The sequence below is a fragment of the Bidens hawaiensis genome, unplaced genomic scaffold (assembly GCF_021521415.1).
Source record: "Bidens hawaiensis isolate Kalapana, Puna unplaced genomic scaffold, B.hawaiensis_p1.1 tig00015384_1, whole genome shotgun sequence".
NCBI classification, from domain to species: Eukaryota; Viridiplantae; Streptophyta; class Magnoliopsida; order Asterales; family Asteraceae; genus Bidens; species Bidens hawaiensis.
This window is the reverse complement of record NW_027492372.1, coordinates 476,997-504,400: the sequence shown is the minus strand read 5'-3', so window position 1 is coordinate 504,400 and position 27,404 is coordinate 476,997. Positions and strand designations below refer to the sequence as shown.

Genomic DNA, 27,404 nt, shown 5'->3' with positions numbered 1-27,404 from the left:
TATAATAATAATAAAATAAAATGTAACGCCACACAAATGATCACTTTCGTTTGAGTTAAAACCAATTTTTTGACCAGGTTACGATCAATTTCGGTTCAGTTTTGATCATTTTTTGTTTGAGTTTTTTCGATTTTGGCCAGTTTTAGATCGATTAACCGGTTTAGAACCGGTTTCGACAGAGAAAATTATAAACTGGTTTCAGACTTACCATGTCAATCAGTTCCAAACCTATTTTTACATAATCAGTTTCAAACAATTTCAACTTCAATTAAATTTTCGAACCATTTCTTTTGTCCACCTCAACGAACACCTCCACGATAATAATAATAATAATAATAATAATAATAATAACATGTAACGTGCACACCAAAATACTACCGTTATTATTATTATTATTCTCTTCCTCTCCATAATATTATTCTAGACAGAGAGACCCATCTCCGGCCACGTCACCTCGCCGGAACCCCAGACCCCATGCGCCGATCCACCAAACCCTCCGTCACGGCGGCGCCGGAACCCCACGCGCCATGCTACCGCGGCGTACGTAAGCGCCCGTGGGGCTGGTACGCCGCCGAGATCCGAGACCCGTACAAAAAAGCCAGGGTTTGGTTAGGTACGTTCAACACCGCGGAAGACGCCTCACGCGCCTACGACAACGCCGCACGCGCTTTAACTGGCTCTAAAGCAAAAACCAATTTTCCAAATTTGCCCCTGCCGGAACACGAAATTACCAATCGTGCCACTGGTGTTAATAATAATAATAATAATAATAATAATAATAATAATAATAATAATAATACTGGTTTTAAAGCAAAAACCAATTTTCCAAATTTGCCCTTGCCGGAACGCGTAATTAACGATCGTGCCACTTGTGTTAATAATAATAATAATAATAATAATAATAATAATAACAAGGCGATGAGTAGTAGTTTGAGTAGTACGGTGGAGTCGGCGAGTTGGTCACAGCGGTCAAGTCCGCCGGTGCCGGAGGTGGGTTCCGGTGACGGAGATTGCCGGAGTAACTGTGACTCGTCGTCCACGGTGGTGGACGAGTGTTCCGGCGAGGTTGAATCAGTGACTAATAATAATAATAATATTAATCAGCTGGCTATGTTTGATCTTAATGTTCTTCCTCCACCGGAGTTTGATGATGATCCAGTCACAACCCTTTGCTTATAATTTCTGGTAATATATATATATTTTTTTGTAATAATTAATTGATTTATTTAGTTAAATTAGTGAAATTTGTGGGCTTTATGTATTTTTTTAGAATAATATTATTGTTGGAGTATAAAATGTAAAAAAGATAGTTTTTTTAAAAAAATATAATTATATATTTTTGAATAATATTATTGTAGATATTAATTTTGGTTATCTGATGGGTGTTAGATGATGGTTCATGTTGTCCACTTGTCAATCTTTTTAGATTATATTATTATTGCTAGCTTTTGAACCCGTGTATTACACGGGATTTGTCAAATAATAAAAAAAAAGATCCATTATTTGAAAATTGAACAAAATTAAAGGTAAAAATAAAATATGTAGTACAAACAATAAGAAGTCTAGAATCTCAAATTTATAAAATCGATTTTTTATATACAATATTTGCATAAATTGTTTTGACCAATTATCCGTGGATAACTATGATGAATGAGATGAAAGATTGGAAAATTAGAATGAAGATTATAACCCATTTTTCAAAATTGTTTTGTCCCATGACCTATGGATTGTTAGAATAAATAAGAGAAATTAGATAATTAGAAATGAAATTATAACCCATTTACCAAAATTATCTTGACCCATGACCCATGGATTGTTAGATAGAATTAAATGAGAGATTAGAGAATTAGAAAGGAAATTATAACTCATTTCTCAATATGGTTTTGCTCCACAACCCATGGATAAGTCAAATGAATGAGAAGAGAGATTGGACCAAGAATGAATGTGGGATTGCCACATCATCTTCATTATTTTTTTTATTAGTATAGTTAGATTATTAATATTATTATTTTTATTATTATTATTATTATTTCATGATATTTTTTCATGATTTGATGCTAAATTGGCCAAATTGCATAACAAGAAGTGATGTATTATGTGAAAATGGGTATGAGTTTTTGACCCGTTTAGCCCGTGTTCAACCACCACTTTTGACCTGTTCACGAAGTATGGAACTAGGGGTGTAAATGAGCAGAGCCTAGCCTGAGCTCGACTATGCTCGATTGAGCTTGGCTCGCATTGACTTACTAGAGCTTGAGCTCGGTTCATGAGTTATTTTTTCAAGCTCGGTCTTGGCTTGTTTATTAATTTTTTAAATAATTTTGTACGTTTTTAATTATTTTTATATATTTTGAGAAAACCCTTAAACAAGCCAAAGCTCAGCTCGAGCTCGACCGTGCAGTGTGAAATTAATATATAGAACTATAGAAGTCCAAAAGAGGTAAATATTTTAAATACACAAGGCACGAGTTTGGGCTTGATAACTAAACGGGCTTTTTTTGAGGCCTCTGATTGGCTCGAAGTTTCGAGCTTTTTATCGATCCGAACTCAAGTTGCTCGTGAGTGATTCGGCTCGTTTGCACCCCTATATTGAAGTATCCCTTTTCATATATTTTACATTTTTGGCACGTTATCAAACAAATACAATCTGATGAACCCACCCCGATCTCATGAATTGATACGTGCGCTTTATTTACTTTTATATTGAAAACGGCTATTAAAGTTAATAAAGTGATCAATAAACGTTTTAAAACAGAATACTGTTTGTATAATTGTGTTAAAACGGAAAACCGTATTTATGTACGTATTCCTCCCGCAAGTTGATATATGTCTTTATGTTACTTAATCCTATATATAAAATGCTAGTATTGAGACCAAGTTAGCATTACTTCATTCTTATGGACAACTTTTGTGTTTACTCAGTTATTTGTAATTTATTATGTTATATAAACCTTTGTTGCCTAAACAATATTCCTTGAAACTAAACAGTATTCTTTTGTTGCTTTTACTTTTACACTTTCACCGCCCAACCAAAGAACTTGTCAGACGTTTCCATGAATGTTGAAATTGTGGGCATGAAGCACAAGAATTTGAATTTGTCGGTCACAACGAACGCCGCTTGAAGTCTGGCTCCAACAGTCCAACTGTAAAATTTATTCTTGGATCAGAAGATGCAATGACAACCAAGACCGTCATAACGGTCAGAGCCGACATTATAACGGTCTCGGTCGTGAATGCGTCTTCTGATATCCTAGAGTCAACAACTTTACAGTTGGAGCAGGCTTCTAGTGGCGTTCCTTGTGCCCGGCAAACTCAAATTGATCTGGTGCTTCATTGCTTACAATTCTAGCATCCTTCGGAGCGACTAGCATCCTCTTTGGTTTGGGCGATGAACGTGTAAAAAGTAATGAGCTACAAGGGGATATTGTTTAGCTACGAGGAATATCATTTGGCTATAAAGGTTTATATTACATACATAAAAATTTGAGTAAATACAAAATTAGTCCATAACAACGAAATAATACTAAGTTGGTCTAATACTTGTATTATATATAGCTAGGATTAAGTAACTTGAAGCCGTATATCAACTTGGCGGGAGAAATACGCACGCAGAAGTAAAACGATTTCTTCTTTTAATATGTATAATAACTTTAATAGGATGGATAATGCCGTTTATGATCACTTTAATAATCTTTTTCAATATAAAAGCCCATGTGTCAATTTATGAGATCGGGCAGGGCCGACCCTTAGGGGTGGCAGGGTGGTCGACAGCCACAGGCCCGACACCCCACGGCCCGATTTTTTTCCCTTATATGATATGTATTTTTATTAAATACAACATGTATATTTAATGTTTAAACTTAATTACATAACCACTAGTTTGGTCTGTGCCCAACCAAAAGGTTATAGATTCTAGTCTCATTTGAGACATGTTTAATCTTATTTTTATACAAAAGTTTTTTACACAACCCAAATTATAACCAAGTAAACCCATATAAAAATTAAATTGTTTAAACACGACAAAACACCCCTTTTACTTAAGACCCAAAAAAAATTTCGCCTTTGGCCCAAAACTTTTTTTGCTTTCTCGGAGCCGGCCCTGAGATCGGGGTGTGGGTTCATATGTTTAATGTTATGGAAAATATACAATCTGAACCGCCCCTTTTTCATATGTTTACATGTTTGACCCGTTAAGATACAAGAGTGTTGAAATTGCCACAACTAGTTTTCACCATATTCACAAATTTTTGAATATGCAGGTACGCGTTGGGTTGGTGGCAGATGGTATGCAAGTCGTAAGTTCAAAAGGGGTCAAACGGAAGTTCAACTGGAAAGGCGGCAACCGAAGTTTTTGAAACAATTTGACTAGAAATGTCGGATCAAATCCTGCTTGCAGTGTGGAAAAAAAAAGATGCAGTAAATATGAGGCGTGTTTCGAGTTTGAAATAATAGATAGAAGCTGCTTTTATGATAATATGTGTTGAAAATGATGATATGGTATAATGGTACCAAATTTGTAACAATAAGTTTGTACCAGATACATATACAAAATTCTCCTTATAATCATACTTGAGTTTCATATTAGTGTTCATGTTATTATTATAAAGATTAAAGGGTAACCTATAAAGTAATCAAAGGGTATTTGACCCAATGGTATGCGTATTATGGGGGACCGTCAAGCTCACTCAAGCACACCCGACAAGGATCATGGGCGCTCTCGTTGTTGCATAGCTCAAGTCAGAGTAAAGTGCCATCGGACGTTCAACAGGCAGTCTCACGATCGGGCATAGAGTGTCCGGAAGTTGTCATTGTATACTCCTGCGACGGAAGGCGGCGGGGGAAGGAGAGGGAGACTGGGTGAGATCTATCAGAAGCGAATTCCCCTTACAAATAGAGGCGCCTATCAAAAAGATACTCCAAAGGCTTCGGGATTGAGGTCTCATTAGCCGAAGAAGACCCTGGCCAATCCACGTGGCCTGCTTGACGAACGTCAGCGACAGAGACATCGTAAATTGGTCTGCGGGCATCGTGATAAGTCCTCTGTCCTACTACAGGTGCCACGACAACCTTTACCAAGTCCGAACGATTGCCGACCACCAGATCCGATGGTCTGCAATATTCACCCCGGCCCACAAGCACAAATCCTTGGTGCGGAATATAATCCCAAAGTACTCCAAAGACTCAAATATAGTAAATAAAGAAGGTGGTAAGACGATGTGTTACATCAATATATGACGCTCCCTTCTTTGGGGATTGAGGGTTCGAGTCTCATGGTGGATATTGGTGTACTACTATTAGGAGTAGATTAGATTGTTATCTTTTTGTTACGACTTGAATGATTTATTGACAACCAGGTGTCATGACGGTATAATTTTTATTTGAATTGAATTATCTCAAATACCCGAATGAGTGTTTCTAAGATGGGATGCTAACCGGTTATATTGATTTTGACGATTCAGTTCTGACTCACTTAGACACACTGTCATGGAGGAAACCCACTGCTATGAGAAACATCATTGAGTCAGGTTTGAAAATTAGTAAAAAAAAATTAACGATGTTAAATGTTTTTTAACGGAGATCCATTGAGAGAAAAATAGTTGAAAGGTTTGACCGTTGATAGTGATTTTTAAAAGTGAGATTATTATCGGCCAATACATTTTTGAGATTATTTATTTTTGATTTGTCAAAACCATAAGATTCTAAGCGTTAACTATCATGTAGTTGGAATAGTATAATTGAGGGTTGTTTGATAAAAAAAAAAAAGCTCTTTCATCAAAGATTTTTTTGGGGAGATTCACATTGAAATCAATAAAAGGAGTAATAAAAAAAATTCATTGTATGCTTTAGGTTCTTTTTAATGGTGTTTTGTCCCTTGTTTCAACATATACCCTCAAAAGAATTTAAACTTTCAGTATCACTTTACTTTTTTGTTTTCTACCTAAACCCTTTTCTTAAACATTACTCTTTTTGAAGTATTCTGAAATTTAATATAATTCTTATTAACAATCTAAGCATTTAATGCGGAAAAATATCAGATATCGGTCAAGGACCGATATATGAGATATCAGTTATCGCAGTAAGATATCGGTAATTTTAATATAATGTAAAGTTCATATATATAGCAATTTAACACTAATAATTCAATATAGTCTCCTACTATTAACAAATTAACCTTTTACAAATAGCAAAACACTAACAATCGTAGCAAGTAAGAATTGATTAGGACTTAAAACACTAACATTGAACACTAAAAGTTGATAATTAAGACTTAAAACACTGATATCGGGAATATCGGTGGTACATCGGTCAAATATTAGTCAAATATCGGTCAATATCGTTGATATTCTCGGTACCGATATTCTGAACCAATATTTTGACTTATATATCACTAATATATCAGTGATATATCGGCGATATTGACTACATGGTTAACAATTAATGAACACAATGGTTAACGAGCATACATGGCTTGTGAATTAGGAATAAACCTATTTAGAAAAAAAGGTTAAAAACAATATTTTAACTATTTAACGTTAAAACATTTTGTAGGGGATACGGGACCATACTCGTGTCATCTGAAATCTAATCCACATCGTGGTTAAAATGGCAGTTTGAAGACTAGATGAACAGGGTCGTTTGCAGGCTACACTGCCATTTCATAGCTTCTACTTTTCAAAATGACTGTTTGAGAATTGACTAGTCAGACGACTATTTATAGAATAAAATGTTAAATCATAGCTTCCTACTTTTCAAACATACGTATGAAAATATGTCTAAATAGTCATTTGCAGGTTACACTGTCAAATATCATAGCTTCTACCTTTCAAATAACTGTTTGAGACATGTTTGCAGAATAAAATGTTAAATCATAGCTCCCCTACTTTTCAAACGACTGTCTAACGATACACCAAACAACCGTTTTGACTTTTAGGGTGGACCCAAAGTCTCAACTTGTTTATTTTAGAATACTAAGATTAATATGCATTTTAACTGAAATTTATTACAACCATTTATAGAATCAGTAATAAAATCAGGCAGTATTCGAATATACCAAAAACCAAAAGAAAGCTTAGTTATATTAAAGAAAAAAATAATAAAAACAAAACCCAAAGTCCACATTAGACATGCACAAACTGGTTAATTGGGTCGGGCACTACCCGGTCTTTTAGCTCAAAAACCCTAACTGGTACTACCAGTTTCGGGTATAACTGAGAAAAAAACCGCTTTTAAAATAAAATAATTAAAAAATCTAAAACCGGTTCTGGGGCCACAATGAAAAACCTGTTATACACCAACGGTTATTTCGGGTACCAACCGGTTATCGATTTTTACCGGAGTGTGCACCTTTAAATTCTAATCCACATTATACAAAAAAAATGTTTTACGCTGATAAGCCCAATCTCGCTAGGCCCAAAATCCCAACCCGGCCCGTTAGCCCTGAATCAAAACCACCAAAAAAAAAATTTATAATCAGAGAAACTTGTTATTTGATTCCACTACATCAGTAGGGTTATCTAAGTTAAGTATTCACAGTAAAGAAAAACCTAAACCTCTTTTGTAATGCGAGTCGTGCCGAGCCAAACCGAGCGAAAAACCTAGTTTTGTTAGTCATACTGAATCACTTTTCAAAAGCTTATTATCATAACACTCCTAAAACTTGATATTTTCAATCCTCCACAGGCATTCTTTCCGTAGGGGCGAATCCGCAAATATCGCTCTGATAAAGTCTTTCACCTGCAAGATTCATACATAACAAGTTAACAATCTCTCTCATATTATATAAAACAAAGCCGCTTAATTATTAGCAATTTTTTTTAAAAAATAATAATACCTCAGATGACGTGAAGCCGCAGTTTGCCAGCTCACCATTTTCCCAATATGCAGTTATAGTCTTTAGAGGCATGTCCAACATATCTGTTAAAATTTATGAAACAATTACAAAAAAACAATAAAAGTAAATAATGAATTAACTTATAAGTAAAAAGTAAACGAGTCAAATGACAAATGGTGCGTACCTGCCAATATCCGTAACTGTGGGAGTGACGGGATTAAATCATCAATAGAGGCTGGTGATGCTTCTTGTGCTTTTGTTGTTTGTTTAATACTAACCAATGACTCCAATAAAGACGAAAGGTTTTCCAGTAACATCTGAATTAATCTTTGAATCTGATAAAAATAAATAAACAATTTATTCCAGCCTCATTAATAAATAAATACAAATTAATTTAAATAATGCACCTGTAATGTTTCTTCAGCTGCAATATCATCTAAGAGAAGTATGTCTTTAGTCATTCTCGAACACACAGCCTCCAAAACAGTGCACATACTTCGTTTGTATGTTAACGGTAACAATAACGGCTCCCAAATTATATGCACTTTCTCAAGGATAAAAGCCACCTGTAATATTAAACATAAGAGGGCAAATTCGGAATTTCACATGTGAGCAATGACAAACTGATTATTATTTATTATTTATTAATTATTACCTGATCAATACTGAATTTCGTGGATTCGTATCGTTTTGGTTGATGAGTGTTTTGAAATCCATCTGCACCGTCAATCGCCTGTTGACAGTTTTAGCAGAAATAAGTATTTAAATTAAGTTAAAAATTAGGTTTTTAACTTATTATAACTAAATAAATTAATAAAATTACCTCCATCAAATTATGCTTAACAAGGTTTATTTGTCTTTGTAATATCTCTTCTGCCATTAGTTTGTATCTTATGCCTAAATCAATAAACACAGCTCCTTTAACGGAAGGTGGGAAATCTGACTGATACTGAAATTTAACAAAAAAAGGTTACCATAAGAAACTGACAGGGGAACATTCTAGCTAAGCAGTTAATGCGGAAAAAATATTGGATATCTGTCGAGGACCGATATATGAGATATTGGTTATCGCGGTAGGATATCGGTAATTGTAGCAAGTAGAAACTGATTTAAGACTCAAAACACTAACATTAAACACTAAGTTAAAAATTAAGAATTAAAACACTGATATCGGGAATATCGATAATATATTGGTGAAATATCGGCAAAATATTGGTCAATATCGGTCAAATATCTGTCGATATCGCCGATATTATCGGTACCGATATTCTGACCGATATTTCACATGCCGACAACCAAGATACCACCGATATTGACTGCATAGCCTTCTAGAATCATCCAATGGTATAGTTTAAGTTATTAAATTGATAAATCATACCTCAAATTTAAGGCCAAGAATCTCTTGCGATAGGAAGAGGCAATCGTTATGAATTAGAACCGCAACCTGGTTGATACCATCCAGCTGTCTTTCTAGCTTTATATCACAAAATGAGAGATTATAAGACTAATGCGTGTTTATGTGTGTGTATCAATTTAGATATGTACTACGCTAACCTTGACAGGAATAACAGCTTCGTATAGGAGTAAAGCATCCCTAGCAGCATGGCAAAATTCTAAAGCAACTGTTGGGGATGACAAACAAACATCCTGAAAACAGATATTTGGTATAAAATAATTGTTCAACAGAAGTGCAACTGTTTATATAATATTAAGTTATTAACATACATGAATCGGCATCTTTAAGAGTATTGTCTAATAAGGTTTATAGTTTCACTTTTTTGTCCTTTTAAGGATAAATATTATTTTTTCCATTGCATGTTGCGTAGTCTTCGAAAGTAAATTCACCATTCTATACATGTAACTTTCTATAGCAGGTCAGACATTAGTGGTAACCGATCACATCACCATTTTACCTACCAAAGAAGATTGCTTGCATATAATGGTAAAAAACTGAAAATCTGTTAGTGTTACACACGATGAAAAAACATTTTTTTGCACACATATAATGTCAAAAGATTGTAAGCAGGTTAAAATGAACCCTTTCAACTTTTTTCATAGGGTTTATTACACAAAAATGCAACCAACTATTTCGCCTTTTTTGTCATTGTAACTAACTTTTAAAACTGTATGTAACCTTTTTATAGCAGGTTGGTGGCGTGGATATAAAAATGTTTTACAATAAAAATAAAAAAAAGATATACTTTTGTTCTTTACATACAATGACAGAAAAGTGATAGTGAGTCATACTTTGGTGGAGTCATCCCTATTTAAATATCACCAACCTTGAGTGTTTGATGCACTAGTTCCAATAGCTGTGAAGCCGCTTCAGATATGGCACACCTCTCAGCCGAGAAAAGCAAGTCTACATTCCCACCTTTTTTAATATCTTCACTTTTCCTTGAATAATCCTGTGATAAAACCATATTTTTACGTTGGAATTACTTAATATAATGCAATCTTGTTCAGATTCAATTTCAAATTATTCAAAACTTAGACAAATTGCTCGTTATAAACTGTTTTTAAGTACATATTAAAACTTTTTCTAAAATATATGATATTTTACAGATTACTGTTTAATTTCTTGTATGTGTATCAATAGGCCTATAAACGAACCAAACGTTCAATGAACAGTTTGGCGAGAAGTTCTCTTATGTTCGTTAATTTTAATATACGAATAACAATGAACAAATTTTTTTGTTCATTTAGCTAAATAAACGAGCTAGAACATGTCTCGTTCGTTCGTGAATGTTCGTTAACGTTCATTTATGTTCGTTAAATTACGTTTGTTTAATTTTGTTCGTTAAAATATTAAATTTTGTTTGGCCTATTACAACTTGATCTAATTTTAATAACTTTTCAGTCCCACAAAATTCATTTATCTATATTCAGTTATGTCCGTTCGTTTATACCGTTAACTAACAAACATAAATGAAGACGTTCATTTTCTTAACGAACCAACATGAACAAGAAAACCCCATTCATTTCGATAATGTAGTCTCTTTTCAATGTTAAACTGAATTTCGATAATGTAGTTTCTTTTCAACTAATGTAATCTTTTTACTTTATGCAACATTGTCTATAGAATGATAAGCATACAAAAAGCATATGATTGTGGCAGACTGTTTAACAATGTAAGGTCTAAAGTAAGCTTACCTTATGAAGTTTAAAGTCTGAATGTAGAAGAAGGTCTCTGGCTGTTGCTAATATCTCAACCTTCTTCCTTGTTGCAAAGTGAACCTCAACATTATCAGTAAAATTGGTCAATCTTTCATCTTTCTCAAAAGATATGAACTTAACTTCTTTAAGAGATGTTTCAAACTCAGATGTAAGTTGTCTTATTGTTTGGAAGTCTGAAAGCTTGGAAGCATCATCAGGAACAATCTAGAATCACAAAACATTAAAACCGAGTTCAACAGTATGTCATAATTAGGATCATGAAATTAGGGGTGGCAAATGTGACCCATTGGGTTGAATAAGTTGTATTAAAATGTATATAATGGGTCAGAATGGGTTAAACTAAAAAAATTAAATGATTGAAACGGGTCAAAACCAACGGGGTGACATTTCTTGAGTTTTGTTTTTTTTATGGAACAAGCAAAACGGAGGAAACTTTTTAGTATTTTTACTTTTTTAATTTTTATTTATATTTCGAGTTATGCTTTTTTAATTTTTTTTTTTTTGAATTTTTAATGAGGGGTTTTTGAAATGGGTTTTTGAAATCTCAACCCATTTCAAAAACCCCTCATTAAAAACACATAACTCGAAATATAAATAAAAATTAAAAAAGTAAAAATACTAAAAAGTTTCCACCGTTTTTCTTGTATCATAAAAAAATAAAAATAAAAAAAACCTCAAGAAATGTCAACCCGTTTTGACATGTTTCAATCATTTTCTTTTTTTAGTTTGACCCATTATATACATTTTAATACAACCCATTCAACCCATGGGTCACATTTGCCACCCCTACATGAAATACATCGAAAGAAACAAACCTTGGAAAGGAAGTTTGAAATAATCAGTTCTGACATGTGGGGCCCTGTCAATCTTCCAAATAATTGCATCCAAGAAGTGTTTTGAAAGCATATATGGTTGAAGATAAACTGAACGATTACATTGATTCCAGAATAAAGATTTTCAGCATCCATGTTCTCAACCTGCAAACACAGAATATTAACACACTCTGGAAGTTAATTAAATTATTTTTAACAAACTAACAAGCCTCAATGATGTAACTTGAACAGATGTTTTCAAGCATATAGAGGTGTAAACGAGCTGAGCTGCTGGTGAGCTACTCAAGATCAGGAACTAGAATCGAGCCGAGCTTAAACGAGATCGATCCCAAGCTCGAGCTTTTATTAAGGCCCATTTAGTAAACGAGCACGAGCCCAAGCTTTGTGTATCGAGCTCGAGCAGGCTCGTGAACCTAGACAAGCTTTTTATTTATATCTTATTATTTAATACATTTTTATAATAATAATAATAATAACTAGTATATATAAACAAATGACATAAGTAATTAAATAATATATATATTTTACTATATACAAAAAGTACAATCATAAATATATGCGTAAACAATTACAAAAAATGCATAAATAAAATAAATAAATATATAAATAATAAACGAGACGAACCCGAGCCAAGTGCGAGTTTGACAAACTACTCACGAGCCAAGCTCAAGCTTTAGATATACAATTCAAAACGACCCGATCTCGGGCTCGGCTCGTTTACACCTATACACGCATATGTCATTAGCTTGTGATGATAACATAGAAACATAATGCTGTATCCATTGTCACTTCATAAATACCTGAGTACTGGAAAGTGGTATTATTTTCAAAACTGCTTCAGTTATATCTCCTGAATCTGATCTTTTTTCTTCTACAGAAAAACTGTGGGAAAGTGAACGCACTGCAGGAGTTATTACATGTCTCGTCATCAAATCTGCTACTTTGGCAAGCCCGTAATCTAGAATACCAACCACCTACACACGAAAATAACAATAAATCAAAATGGTTTGCATGAATTTGTGTAAGCTTGTTGGAAAGCAACAATTTAAAAAAAAATTGAATATGAATAGGTGATGCTTAAAGGAACAACGAAAGAACTGAACTTACATGCATTGCTTTCAGAACAGTACAAAGCTCAATTCCTTGAATATCATTCATAGACACTGTGTTCTTGATATAAACAGAGTTGGATTGGTGATCAAATCTCACTGCATTCTCAATGAGCTTGACTAGTACTTGTTGTATCTACAAACACAAATCCAGTTGCAAACATTCACTTACAACAATGTCATATGCTTGTGAAATAGAGAAGCCTATAACATCAAAATAGACAACAGCATGATCAATTCAGTCCTATTAATGTCATTTTACTCAATACTTGACTAACTTGTATCTACAACTACGCCATACATTCGTGAAATAAATAAATCTATAACATCCAATTAGACAACAAGTCAACAACATGGTCAATTCAGTTCTATTAATGTAAATTTACTCAGTACTTGACTAGCACTTAGGGTTGTAAAAGAACAGAACGTTCTGTGAACTGCTTAGTAGGAATTTTGTTTATGTCCGTTTGTTTAATAAATGAGCAAACATGACCAAGAAGTTTCGTTTGATTAACTAAATGAACAAACACGAACAGAGGCCATGTCCGTTCAATTGCGTTTGTGAACGTTCGATGTCGTTTACATTCATTTACGTTGTTTGTGTATGTTTGTTCATTAAAGGTTTTATATATTTTTTTTAATGACTTGTCGAATCTCATCATATAGATTTAAGCAAAATTAATAACTATAATACAAATATATATATATATATACAAGTTTTATGTGATGAATTTATATGTAAATCATATGAATATGAATGTTAAGAAAAACACCAACACATACTTAGTAGTCGAACCAAACCTATTCTCGGTTAGCCAACTCAATTTGAAAACATAGTTAGTGTTTATTTGTGTTCGTGAACCGTTCACAAACAAGTTATTCGTTTCCTTAACGAACAAACACGAACAACAAATTTCGTTCAGCTAGGCATTCGTGAACCGTTTGCTTGTCCGCTAAAAGCTCACTTGTCCGATAAAAGCTTAACAGACAAACATGAACACTGTCTTGTTCGGTTCAGTTCGTTTACAGCCCTACACACTTGGCGTATCTACTAACACAAATCCAATTGCAAATATTCACTTACAACTATGCCATATATTTGTCTAACAATTATACTGATCAACATGCTCAATTCAGTTCTACTGATCTCAAGTTACTCAATTCAGTCTCTTAATATTTCTATGAAAACATTCACTTAAAACTATATCATATATAACTTGTGAGACAGAAAAACTTATAATATCAATTATAGATCAACATGCTCAATTAACACAAATTAAACACAAAGCAACACATATTCAGGGCTGGAAAATCGTGTCTTATCGTGTTTAACAGGTTAGAGACGACATGATTAACACAGGTATCAAATGACTCGTTAAACACTTGACTAAAATGTTGAACCCTAGCCTCCTAATTTTAATTATTATTTTCAAATATATATAAAACTGCATTGTGTATATATTTGGATGGACAAAACCCGAAACTTTCGGGTTTGTTTGGACAAAACCCGAAACTTTCGGTTTGCTTAAGCTTTGGCCGAAAGTTTTGAGGCAAAAGGGGAACCATTTTGGTCTTGTATTATTGCATATTTGGATGTATAATAGATGTTCATAACCTAGCCATGGCCTTGTGTTTGGTTGAATGATTGTGTTGGTTGTTTGTTCATTTGATTTGGTTGTAATATTTATTTGGGTTTGTAATCTATTTATTCATTCATATGGCTTGTAATAATAAGTAGATTAGATGTATTTCTTTTACTAGAAAAATGTATTAGGATATATTTTGTAAAAGAAGATGCATGGATGGAAGCCCAAATAAAATGATGAAGACCACAACACCGGGAGTAAACACTTGGAGCATATGGATGCAAAATCAAGTGGGAGTTCACCGACACAAGTGCATGTTCTTTTGGGTCCCTTAGGAGAGACTTTTTGACACACTTGTCTTCGGTCAACAAGTGTGGTCAATATTAGGAGGCAATGGTTATGAACTTGTGGTTGTGTATATTTTATGCTTGCATGGTTGATTTACTTATTATTTGCAATATGGTTTGCTTAACAACTTAAAATCAACTAGCATAAAATTGGTTCCTTAGAAATCGTTAGGTAATAAAAATTGGTTTTATTAATAACTAATGATTTCATAATAAAAATGGGTTTTATTAATTGGAACTTTGAAAATAGGTTTTTCAACTAAGTACCATACATTTGAATGCATGCAAATGAAAGGTACAATAAATAGTTTTCCAATCTAGAATTTAGAAAACTAAAATCCCTTTTTAAAAACAAGTTAAACACCATCCTTTTATACGACACTTAAGTCACTTGTAGACTTGAAAGTGAGTTAGGATCACCTAAGCACTTTTAAGAAAACTTGTGATCTTAAGGTGATTTTACAAGTACTTTTGGCATTAGGATCACCTAACCACTTGTATGAGTAAACTCACACGTGTGTATAAGTAGGACGACTTGATTTGAAACCATGACTATAGGATCACCTTAACATGGCGTTCAAAGGTGTTGATGGGATTTAACATACCAACTAAACATATGATGTTTAACCGATCCCATAAAACTAGAAGTTACAAAGGGTTGCAATTGTCAAACGTTGACTACCTTGTTAATTCGAATAGTAGGATAAAGGTCACATAACTACTATTTGAATGAAACGTTGGGTTCTAGATTTTAATCAATAATTGTCTTAGAGACATTTAAAGGGTATTAAAGATTAAAATTTTATTAATATCAAAAATACTAATTTGAACTTTGTTAAAATTCTTTTAGATGGCCGCAAATAACGCACCGAACGCAATTATCCCACACGTACATAATCTATCACTAAGATCCATTCTGGATAAGGATCGTCTAAACTTTAACAACTTCATGGATTGGTATCGAAACTTGAGAATTGTTCTCAAGCAATAAAAGAAGTCTTATATTTTAGACGATCCTATTCCAGATGAACCCGATGTCAATAACTTGAATGCCTATGCGGATTGGTTAAAATACACTGAGGATTCGGTGCAAGTTTCTTGCCTCATGTTGGGAACAATGATTCCCGAGATCCAAAAGGATTTCGAGAATCATGGGGCGTATGACATGATAACCCAACTTAAGGAAATGTTCCTTGCTCAAGCTCGGGTTGAGCGATTCGAAACGGTTTGAGCGCTTCATGCATGTCATATGGAAGAAACCCAATCTGTTTCATCTTATGTACTTAAGATGAAGAGCCACATTGATCGGCTTGAACGGCTTAACTGTCCCGTCTCAAAAGAGTTAGCCACGGATTTAATCCTAAATGGCTTAACTAAAAGGTTTGAGACGTTCGTCATGAACTACAACATGAATGGATGGGACAAAAGCATTGGTGAGCTTCACGCAATGCTTAAGACAGCCGAGGCCGGCATGGGTAAAAAGGTTTTACCCGTTCTTGCGATCAATGAGGGTGGCTCAAAGAAAAGGTATCACCCGGAACCAAAAGCAAAGGTTGCCGTTTGTAAGGGGCAAGTCAAGAAGGGGTTCAAGGGAAAGGCAAAGGCGGAGCCAAAGCCAAAGAAGCTAAAGGTTAGCGCTGAGGATCCGTGCTTTGGTTGTGGTGAGATAGGTCATTGGATGAGAAACTGTCCGACCTATCTCAAGGAGTTGAAAGCTAAGAGGGATGCGGGGCAAACCTCAGGTACAACTTTCATGATTCACATTGATCTTAATATTATTTCTTCTAACACATGGGTATTGGATACCGGATGTGGAACTCACATATGCAATTCATTGCAGGGGTTCAAAACAAGAAATGGGGTGAAGAAAGGAGATATAAGTCTCTTCATGGGCAATGGAGCAAAGGTTGACGTCCAAGCCCGAGGAGATTATGTTTTAAAGCTTCCAAATGGTTTGGAAATTGTTTTGAAAAACATTTTATATTCCCTTAGTTTGACTAGGAATATTATCTCTGTTTCTGTATTAAGACAATCTGGTTATGACTTTAAGTTTGTTGATAATGGTATTTATGTTTTTATGGATAATGTCTTTTATTTTAAAGCGATGCCGTTTTATGGCATTTATGAATTAATTCATGATGACTCATACATTGATAACTCGTTGTACCAAGCTAACACCAAAAGACTCAAAATGGATTTGAGTAATACTTTTCTTTGGCATTGTCGTCTTGGTCACATAAACAAGAATCGTATTCATACACTTCTAAAGAATGGTCTTTTGAAATCAAATGTTGATTCATTTGATGAATGTGAATCTTGTTTATTGGGAAAGATGACCAAAGAACCCTTTAATGGAACAAATGAAAGGGCGAAAGACTTATTAGGTATCATACATTCGGATGTATGTGGACCTTTTAGGACAATGACAAGAAATGGTGAAAGATACTTCATTACCTTTACCGACGATTATAGTCGCTATGGGTATGTGTTCTTGTTAAGACACAAAAATGAGGCCTTTGAAATGTTCAAAGTCTTCCAAAATGAAGTACAAAATCAACTCAACAAAACAATCTAAGTACTACGTTCCGATAGAGGAGGTGAATACCTCAATGATGCGTTTCTAGAACATCTTAGGAGTTGTGGGATTGTCTCACAACTTACTCCACCTGGAACACCACAACATAATGGTGTGTCCGAAAGGAGGAATCGAACTTTATTGGACATGGTTCGATCCATGATGGCTAGATGCTCATTACCTCTATCATTTTGGGGTTTCGCTGTGATCTCTGCTGCCCGTATTTTAAATATGGCACCAACCAAGAAAGTGGATAGGACACCTTTTGAAATATGGCATGGAAAGGCTCCAAAATTTTCATATTTAAAGGTATGGGGTTGTGAGGCTTATGTTAAGATCTACACCCCTGACAAACTTGAATGTCGATCCACTAAGTGTATATTTGTAGGATATCCCACGGATTCGATGGGATATTATTTCTACAATCCAAGCAAGCATAAAGTGTTTATAGCTCGAAATGCTAAGTTCTTGGAAAGAATGTTCCTTATGGAAGGAACTGATAGAACTGTAAAACTCGAAGAGGATCGAGAACTACAAGCCGATACACGTTTGGTTGACACTAGCAATCAACAAGAGGTTGTTGAGGATGATCAAATGGTTGATCAAAACACACAAAACATTCGCAAATCTGGTAGAGTTAGCTCCCCACCTGAGAGATATGGATTTTTCATGGATGGATGCTACGTGGTTGATTCGGATGAACCCACCACATACCGAGATGCAATGTCGCAATCTGATTGTGACAAATGGCTAGAAGCCATGAATGTTGAGATGCAATCCATGCATGACAATCAAGTATGGGACTTGGTTGCTCCACCTCTAAATTCCAAGCTGGTTGGAAGTAAGTGGGTTTTTAAGAAGAAAACTGATATGCATGGAAACTTGGATACTTATAAAGCTAGACTTGTAGCAAAGGGTTTCACTCAAACTCAAGGGGTTGATTATGATGAAACTTTCTCGCCCGTGGCGATACTAAAGTCTATAAGGATATTGTTTGCCATAGCCGCATATTATGGCTATGAGATATGGCAAATGGATGTCAAAACTGCTTTTCTAAATGGGCATCTTAATGAAGATGTTTATATGGTTTAGCCTGAAGGTTTTGTCGATCCACAACATCCTAATAAAGTATGCAAGTTGAAGAAATCAATCTATGGATTGAAACAAGCATCCAGAAGTTGGAATCACCGTTTTGATGATGAAGTTAAGAAATTTGGATTCATCAAAAACGCTAATGAAGCTTGTGTGTATAAGAAAGCTAGTGGGAGCATCATAACCTTTCTGGTATTATATGTCGATGACATATTACTGTTTGGAAATGACATTCCAACCTTGGAAGGTGTGAAAGCCTGGCTTGGAAGCTGTTTTTCCATAAAGGATCTTGGTGAAGCCGCCTATATTCTGGGAATAAGAATCTATAGGGATAGATCAAGGCGGTTGATAGGTTTGAATCAAAGTGCATACATTGACAATATCTTGAAAAGTTCAAGATGGAAAACTCTAAGAAAGGTTTGGTACCTATTCAAAGAGGAACGATGTTGAATGCTTCTCAATGTCCAAGCTCAAAGGATGAGCAAGACAAAATGAGTGGTATCCCATATGCATCTGCTATAGGATCCATCATGTATGCCATGATTTGCACTAGACCGGATGTGTCATGCGCCTTGAGCATGACAAGTCGATACCAACAAAATCCGGGAACTAGCCATTGGATGGCTGTTAAGAGCATATTGAAATACCTTAGAAGGACTAAGGATATGTTTCTAATATATGGCTCTGGTGAGGAGGAACTCGTTGTAAAGGGTTACACTGATGCGAGTTTCCAAACTGATCGAGATGATTCTCGATCACAATCGGGATACGTTTTCGTTCTCAATGGTGGTGCTGTCTCATGGAAGAGTGCAAAACAAGACGTGGTAGCTTTATCCACCACTGAATCTGAATACATCGCCACCTCCTTGGCAGCTCAAGAAGCTGCATGGATTAGAAAGTTCATTGCCGATCTAGGAGTGGTTCGTACCATTCAGGACCCTCTAGAGATCTTTTGTGACAACGAGGGTGCGATTGCTCAAATCAAGGAACCCCGCGCACATCAAAAGACTAGGCACATTGAGCGGAGATTCAACTACATAAGGGATGAAGTTGAAAAGGGAAAGATATGTATTCGCAAAGTTCACACTGATCAAAACATTGCGGACCCACTCACGAAACTCCTTGAAAGGCCAAAGAATGAGAGTCATACTTGCGCCTTAGGACTTCGATATTCTAGTGATTGGATTTGATCAAAATTTTTATTTGGATATTGGAACAATTTTATTTTAACTCAATCATATGGTTTTGGTTATGGTCATGTTCTTGAGTTATGTTCCATTTTAGTATGTTTAAATCCGTGAATAATTTGAATTATTCTAAACGTCCGTAGTCGTTCATATTTGTGGGAATAAATGTGAAAGTAAGAATATTATGAACTTGGATTGGTAGATATTCATGAGGTATGAATATAGCAAAGGGTTGCTGCCAAGGTTCATAGATATTTATGGGATAAATATTGGACTGACCCGCTCTCAATTTTACTGCATGGAATCCTTGGGATTTGTGATCATAAGTAAATTTGAGTAAATGAGAACTTCATAGTATCCTCCGACCTGAGATACATATTGGGTCTTGATATTCATCGACTATTATGCTTTGACTTTGTTCTTCGCTGCTCTGAAATATGTTAGTACATAAGGCTAAGCTCAAGTATAGTACAAGGTGATAGTGAGAGACGTATGTAGTCAATATGGGATTTGTCCCTCTTATTCGTTGAGAGTTAAATGTCTATGGCCTGACAAGTTAAATCAACAGAGAATGATCACTCTGTGTCTCTGGATTTAACATGACATTTGTGGCAAAAGGATAAATGATAGTTTCACCTAAATCATTTTCAAGTATGGGACTTGAAAGGGATGATGTTATTGAATGGCACTTCTTCATACGTATTAGGGGTAGTAAACCGTAGTTATGCGGTATTTGCTACTTGCATCAATCTTCTATGTATCTTGTGCAAGTGGGAGATTGTTGGACTCGGTCTGCCCAAGAGACATATTAAATTGATGTGGCTAGTACGTTATGATCCAAGTCGGGTCATACCCAATAACAAGCTAGACAAACACCGATAATATTCGTTCATATATGATGTGATCATAACAAATGAATATTAACACTTGAGTTATTTGGAAAGGGGTTTCTAAATAAAATGTACTTGTGTAGTAAACAAATCATATGGATGATTTATGTTTTATGAAAGAACATTACATAGTGTTATTTAAGTTGGTTAAATAACAATATGTGAATAATAATAAACAAGCATGTCTCTTAACATATAATAGGTTTTATAAGTTATAAGTTATAAACTTATAAAAGTATATATGTATGGATATATATATATATATATATATATATATGTTTAAAGTTTTATAAAAGAAAAAGATAATAACTCTTTCAAATGTAATATTATTATATGTTTGAGTGGAGACATGCAAGGTGAGTGGAGACATGCAATGGTTATTATTGGTGGAGAGAAAGATGCCTTTAAATAAAACCAAGTCTTTCTCTTTCATTCTTTCATAACACACATAATTTCCAAGTAAACTTTTCTCTCTTCCTCTCTTGGGTATTTTCATCCAACATAAGAAAAGAAGAAGAAAATTTCAAGTGCAAATCCTAGCTAGAAGTGGTGTGTTGTTGAAGCTTGGGGTATGCTAGCTTGAGGAGCTTCCATATTCAAGTTCTTACCTTTCAATCATCATCTCTTTCACCCGGTTTTGTCATATTGAAAGGTAGTAGTAACATGCATGGACTTATAGTGACATGCATGTATTTGATAGTGTGTAATTCGTATTTGGATCCGGGTTTGGGTTTTGCATGTTTAAAATTGGTTTTATACATATCATATTAACAAGATTTAAAACTTTTATATCCGCTGCGTTTTTGGTAAAATAGGGATTTTATCACTTTGATAATCTTGTTAAAACCCAACAATTTTTTTCAGTTGTGGTATCATAACAAACCTGAAAAAAAACCGACCGAGTTCACGAAAACTCGATGCCTTATTTAAAGCCCATAATTGACAACACTCAGGTTTTATCAATGCTCAAGTTTACCGACAACCCCCCCCCCCCCACCAAATAAATAAATTATAAAATTTGTAGTTTGTTCACCTCAATTTTTATATTTTTAAGTTTTTTTAGTTCCGGTACCGTAATGTACGTAATTAAAACCGACTGAATTCATGTCAAGTTACCTCCTCATTGCTCGGGACCACAACATTTGTGTTTTACCACCGCCCGGGTTTGCCAATCAAATGAACATCGTCTTAAAGATTTTGTTTTCTTATATGTTAATTTGACGAATTAATTTTTTGGGTTTTAACACTAAAATTTTGCCGATGATGTCTATATCGTAACGAATGCAGCCGATATTGATCGAATTCGTGTCGACTCATCGTCGTAACGCTCGGGTTTTACCAACGCCCGTGTTTCAACTTTGGGGTTTTGCTAGCTGTCCGGCGCAACGCTATGGGGTAGAAGAAACTAGTTTTTCATAACAAGTATGGTCATTTAATCAATGACTTTGCCGGTTGGTCCGAGTCCAAAACTAAAATTTAAGTCATAAATAATGTAACATTTTCAAAGTACAGAAAGCTAATATATTCCATGTCTCAAAAGGAAGAAACACGAAATTTAGGAGTACACAAAAAATGTGTTTTTGTTGTTTTTAACCTTTTTTTAACCAAATAAACAATATGAGTTAAGAGTTAGTTGTATTGATTCTGTCAATGATCGTTGGTTCAACTAGCGAATGCTAGTTGGGTTAAGTTTAAGACAAGGGAGATGTACTATGGTTTGAACTATGCATGTGACAAGAATTTTGTAGGAACATCCCGAGGTCTTGGTTTAATTCTAACAAGTGTATGTCAATAATAGGGAAGAACACCACTATTCTAAGATTCAAACTCGGGTAAGATGAGTTGTATGCGAGTGGCAGACCTTTCGTAGTCCCCAACAACTAGTTGCGCTAAATCCGTTAAAAAAAGTTAATTATAATACATATTGTCATGTGGTTTAAATGTATTGCGTCTTTGGTCCCTAAATATTAAAAGGTTACATCAATGGTACTTGCTATTCATTGATGGGTAACATAAATGGTTATTGATGCTAACATGCCTAAAGTTGTCTATTAAAGAGGTATTTTAACATCTTATTTTTTCTGAACAACAATGTCCGGACATCTAGCATCACCTTGACAAATCGATCACTTTTCCGTTCAAAGAACCAAACATGATGACCCGGCCCACATACCCAAGATGAAATCCACAACTAGAATAATCATCTGGCTCAACTCAAAACAAAATGCTTTATACAAGACTCGAACCCTCAACCTCCCATAAAAAAAGTCATGAAACTACCATTGAATAAATTGTTCGTTAGTACACTAACTTAACCAAAAACTTCCAAGAACCATCCATTGAAGAGACAATGTTGTTGAAATAATAAAAGATATATACCAAATAAGTGAATAAAAAACTAGCCAAATCCATAAAAAGAATGTTTGCTCTTTCTAACATATTATTTAAAACCATAATTGGTACTTTGGTAAATCAACCTCAAAAATTACAAATTTTATATTTACTTAAAATAACTATTTTAGTCTTAGTCGGAAATTATGTAACATAACACATTTTTATCCACATAAACATAGTTTGTGGAAACTCATGTAAATGTTCCTGTATGTGGGGTACTTATATCATACCTATGAAATCATATATTTATTCCTCGCCGAGAAAAGAGTTCGATGTTGTTTGATATTATTTGTCACACACTGACACACCCACACATGTGGCCCTATTTTATTCCTATCCTCAATTTTTAGAAAATAAGTAGTGAATATTGAGTATCAAATAAATGAATTAACATATAAAATAAAAAAAATTATCCCTTACCACATGATCCTGGATCTTTGTATGGGTTTGCGAGAGTTGGCCGGTTTTTAGATTTCAATGGTATAAAATAAATTGCACATGTTGTATTTTTAACCTTAACACGTATTTTGAACGTTATCTTTACCTATATGTTAGGGGTGTAGACATATTAAGAGAACTTGAGTTTAGCTCATTTAATATAAATAGAGTCAGCCCAATCGATTTATTATTTATTTATGTATATAATTAATTTCGCAAACGGTTATAAGTATAATTTGTGTCATTTTGACTTTGATGAGGTGATGAGGCGGTTTAGATGTGAAATTAGTGATCAAGAGTTCAATACTCATAGTGTACAATATTTATCTGTTTAAAAACAATAATAATTATAATTTTAAATTTTATGTAAATAACATAGTATCTATTATTTCTTTATTTTATCATTGATGCTTATAATTATATTTATTAATTATAATATATTTACTATATTATAAACTATTTACATATATAGTAGACTCGTTAGCTTAATAAAACTCGATATATGTGGCTCAATGTCAGTGTTATCAGACTAGTTAAACAATTTTTAGTTTACGCTCGACCTAGTTTAAGTTAAGACTGACTTGATTCAAGCTTTTAGCATATCAATCTCAAATAATTTACTTATGAACAGCTCTACTTATTTACATTCAAAGTTCAAACTTTTACACTAAAAGATGGTGTTCTTTTCACATCAAGAATGTGTCATTATCTTCTAAACAATTCTACACTTTAGGTAACTTTTTTTAACAACTAAATCACATATTCACATACTCATTAATCTTGCTTTTAAAGTTGTATATGTGTGATGTGTCCAACTATCCATCATATAACCTAAAGCTTCGATCAAATAGGAAGATATACCTTTCTAGAATCTCTTATCATAAAAAGACTTTTTCAAATAATTAATTAAAAAGAAATAGTAAAAGCTTTAACTCCAACTAACATGGAGGCTAGTATTATAATGAGAGGCGGTTGAAAATTGAAATACAGTATTTTGACTTTTTTTTAGCCTCACTTTCCATTCTCATAAATAAAAACAACACATTGGCCTCCAAAGTCAAGTCATGATCCCCCAACAACTTTTTATTTAAGTAAGGGAAAAATATTTGTTTTCCAGTTATATAATTTAGAGTTAATTACATATAGGGTCCTTGTGATTTGTGTAATGTAACATTTGTTTTTGTATGAAGCGGTTTAAAATTAAAAATATACTTGTGGTTTGTGATTTTAAAACTTATAACAAGTTTTGAGTCTAAGGTTAACTTATGTTAAACATTATCAACTTCCTTGCTAAGGTGCCTAGTAGAAAAACCATTTTCACGTGGATTTGTTATTATCATTATCCCGAACAATGACGTAATATATATTTTAATCATTTTAATCGTATAATTTATACGAGCCTCGTACGTACAAAAATATGTTTTTTCTCACGGTTTTTGTCATGAGATCATACTAAAACTTTACTCCCTAGTCATGTATAACACATGTGCATTCAAACATCCATATGAATCTTTTATAACAAAAATCGCTCTCTCCTTATCGCTGATGATCTAAATAGTGTGCATTTCCATGTTGTTTCGCTTAGAAGTACGAGGGAAATATAACTTAAATTGTTTTTTTTGTCTCTTCTTCATGTATGAGGTACAAACCTAAATACACGTGGTATGACTTTTAACTTTGGAGACGTGAATAGTAATTTTTTATGACGAAAGTGAATACGGTGTTGTTAAACACCTAACCTTACACGAAAACCCACAAAAACTACGTAGTTTTAATAAAATAAAAACCCTAAATACCCAAAAAGAAAGCACCAATTCTTTCATCCTTGTACATCGTCAATTTTTTAATCCTAAACATAAACCAATTAATTGTTTTCTGCCATAACTCTCCTAAGTATTCATAATCGCATAGCCAACTTATTTTTATTGCATAACCAATTTATTGATCTTATATATCTATCTATTAATTTAAAGAGAAGGCTGATTGTGAATAGAAGAATTTAGGTTTAATTAATCAACAACCTTATCGACTAATTCAAGAGCTATATGAAATCCATCATGTCTGAATGATTCACTGCTATATGCCCTACTGCTTCTATCTTCATCTTCGCAAATCTTCTTTTGGAATGGAATTGTTGATGTGTAGGGACGAAAGGAAGAAAATAAAGAACGTGATTTAGATCAATGAATTACTCAAGTTTTTATCAAAACTATGTAGTCTTGATGAGTTTTTTGTGTAAGCTTAGGTGCATAACAGCACCGTATTCACTTTCCCCATTTTTTATATATAAAAATAAACTGTAGCAATGTCTTTTATTTTTTGGATGAATGCTCTTTTACTTCACTTATCTTGATGCACACATTGCTTTTCGATGTATTTTCTAACAAATAATATGAACATGGTATTTTATGTAATAACTAAATGTTATTCTGTGATCTTTTTTTCCCGTTTTATAGACTCCGAAACTAATAATTATAGCCTGGTAATTAATTCAAATATTAACAACAATAAACACATAAATACGTGCAAGAGTAAACAAAAGAGGAAAGAATGAAAGAAAGAAGCTAGACTAATAAGTAGGCAACAGTGGTTTTTGTTAAACATGTGGTGTCGTAATGACATCATAAGACTAACTTACATAGTCTCTAATTCTTTTTTTTTTTTCAAACTGTAAACTTCTGTAAACAAAACAAGGCCAAAGCCACGGCTCCCTCCATAACCCGGAGGACAACCAAGCAAAAACAAGGGAAAACAGCTACATTAAAGAAAATATACACCAATCCGACCAACTAATCGAGTTGCATCTAGATCTAAGTTTAAACCAAAGGTAACTTGAAGACCTATTGTCGCAAATAATATCTTCAATCTCCATCTCATTCCCTTCAAAATCTTAACATTCCGAGCCTTCCAAATTTGCCAACAAACAAAGATAATAATGCCTTGGAAAGCTTCCTTTTCTTTGTTCTTAAGTTTCCTTTTCTCCTATTAGATTTATACTTTTTTTAAATCATGAGACTTCACACTCTAAGACTAAGGGTGTGTTTGGGATTGCTTATTTAAGTGTAAAAGGACTTTTTGTTAAAAGGACTTATAAACTTATGAATTTTTAAAAAGAAGTTTTCAAAAAAATGTTTGGATTAGCTTATGCGGTGAGGAAAACCAAAATGACCAAAATAGACACTCTTTTTTAAAAGAAGTGTAATGAGTTTTGAGGGCTAAAGGGTGTAATAGGTAATTCAAATCCATTAGTTAATAAGTTAGAGATTCCTAACTTTTCAAAACCCATTTATTTTGCCATCACCATAAGTTAAAATCCAAAAGGCCTTATGATTTGACAAACACCTTATACACCTTATTAACTTTTCAAAAAGTTTATAAGTTATAAGTTGATAAAAATAAGAAATCCCAGACACCCCCTAACTCTTTTTTTTTTCTACAGGTGACAAAGCCCTTTTAGAGTCATAAATAGGAGATGCGAATTTGGGGCTAAAAGTACTTAATATGATTTTGGGCCTCATCAATCTCATATTGGGCTATTAGCTAGCTAGGAGCCTAGGATGTTATGTATTGGACTAAATCGATTATCCAGAAGCAATTATCTAGCTTTGCTATAAAACGTAAGAGCATTAATTTATAATGATATAATGGTCTTTTCTCACGGTTTATCAAATTTCTACCCTCATTGTAACTTGACGAGTCCAAATACTAGTTATAATGAAAAATACAAAATTGAAATCAGTATGCATTTCATTTACTCAACCCATTTAATTTGATTACGGGGTTTTTGTCTAACGAGCGTGACCAGAGTCACGATAGCTCACATCAATGACATTCCAATGAGTGTAGGGTGACATGACCCGCTCACAACTTACGTTCACGAACTATAGGACATGATCTAAGGTTGTGTGTAGTGGGGCAACACCCATGCCAAATAAATGTGTGTGA

At 34.0% G+C, this 27,404-nt stretch overlaps 2 protein-coding genes across 4 annotated transcripts; one reads left to right on the top strand and one right to left on the bottom strand.

Moving 5' to 3' along the window:
• The first annotated feature begins 432 nt into the window (after window positions 1-432).
• LOC143549038 (ethylene-responsive transcription factor 3-like) lies at window positions 433-4,586 on the top strand. 3 transcript variants are annotated; one of them, XR_013138065.1, is made up of 3 exons: window positions 433-1,185; window positions 3,556-3,614; window positions 4,260-4,586. XR_013138065.1 is itself a non-coding variant. In XM_077040052.1 (2 exons), exon 1 carries the CDS (start codon window positions 475-477, stop codon window positions 1,177-1,179), a length of 705 nt encoding a protein of 234 aa, XP_076896167.1. In that variant the 5' UTR covers window positions 433-474; the 3' UTR covers window positions 1,180-1,185; window positions 4,260-4,586. The 3 variants fall into 3 exon arrangements, 2 of the variants coding, with proteins under 2 accessions (XP_076896167.1, XP_076896168.1); XM_077040052.1 differs by lacking the exon at window positions 3,556-3,614; XM_077040053.1 differs by lacking the exon at window positions 4,260-4,586 and having other exon boundaries at window positions 3,556-3,763.
• Window positions 4,587-7,519: 2,933 nt separating this feature from the next.
• Window positions 7,520-13,119, bottom strand: LOC143549055 (centromere/kinetochore protein zw10 homolog). The gene is made up of 13 exons (XM_077040064.1): window positions 12,949-13,119; window positions 12,642-12,815; window positions 11,824-11,985; window positions 10,985-11,212; window positions 10,114-10,239; window positions 9,386-9,478; window positions 9,210-9,305; window positions 8,655-8,780; window positions 8,487-8,564; window positions 8,239-8,397; window positions 8,016-8,166; window positions 7,832-7,914; window positions 7,520-7,734 (listed from the first exon to the last, which is right to left on the bottom strand). Exons 1-13 carry the CDS (start codon window positions 12,997-12,999, stop codon window positions 7,651-7,653), a joined length of 1,611 nt encoding a protein of 536 aa, XP_076896179.1. The 5' UTR covers window positions 13,000-13,119; the 3' UTR covers window positions 7,520-7,650.
• Window positions 13,120-27,404: the final 14,285 nt, after the last annotated feature.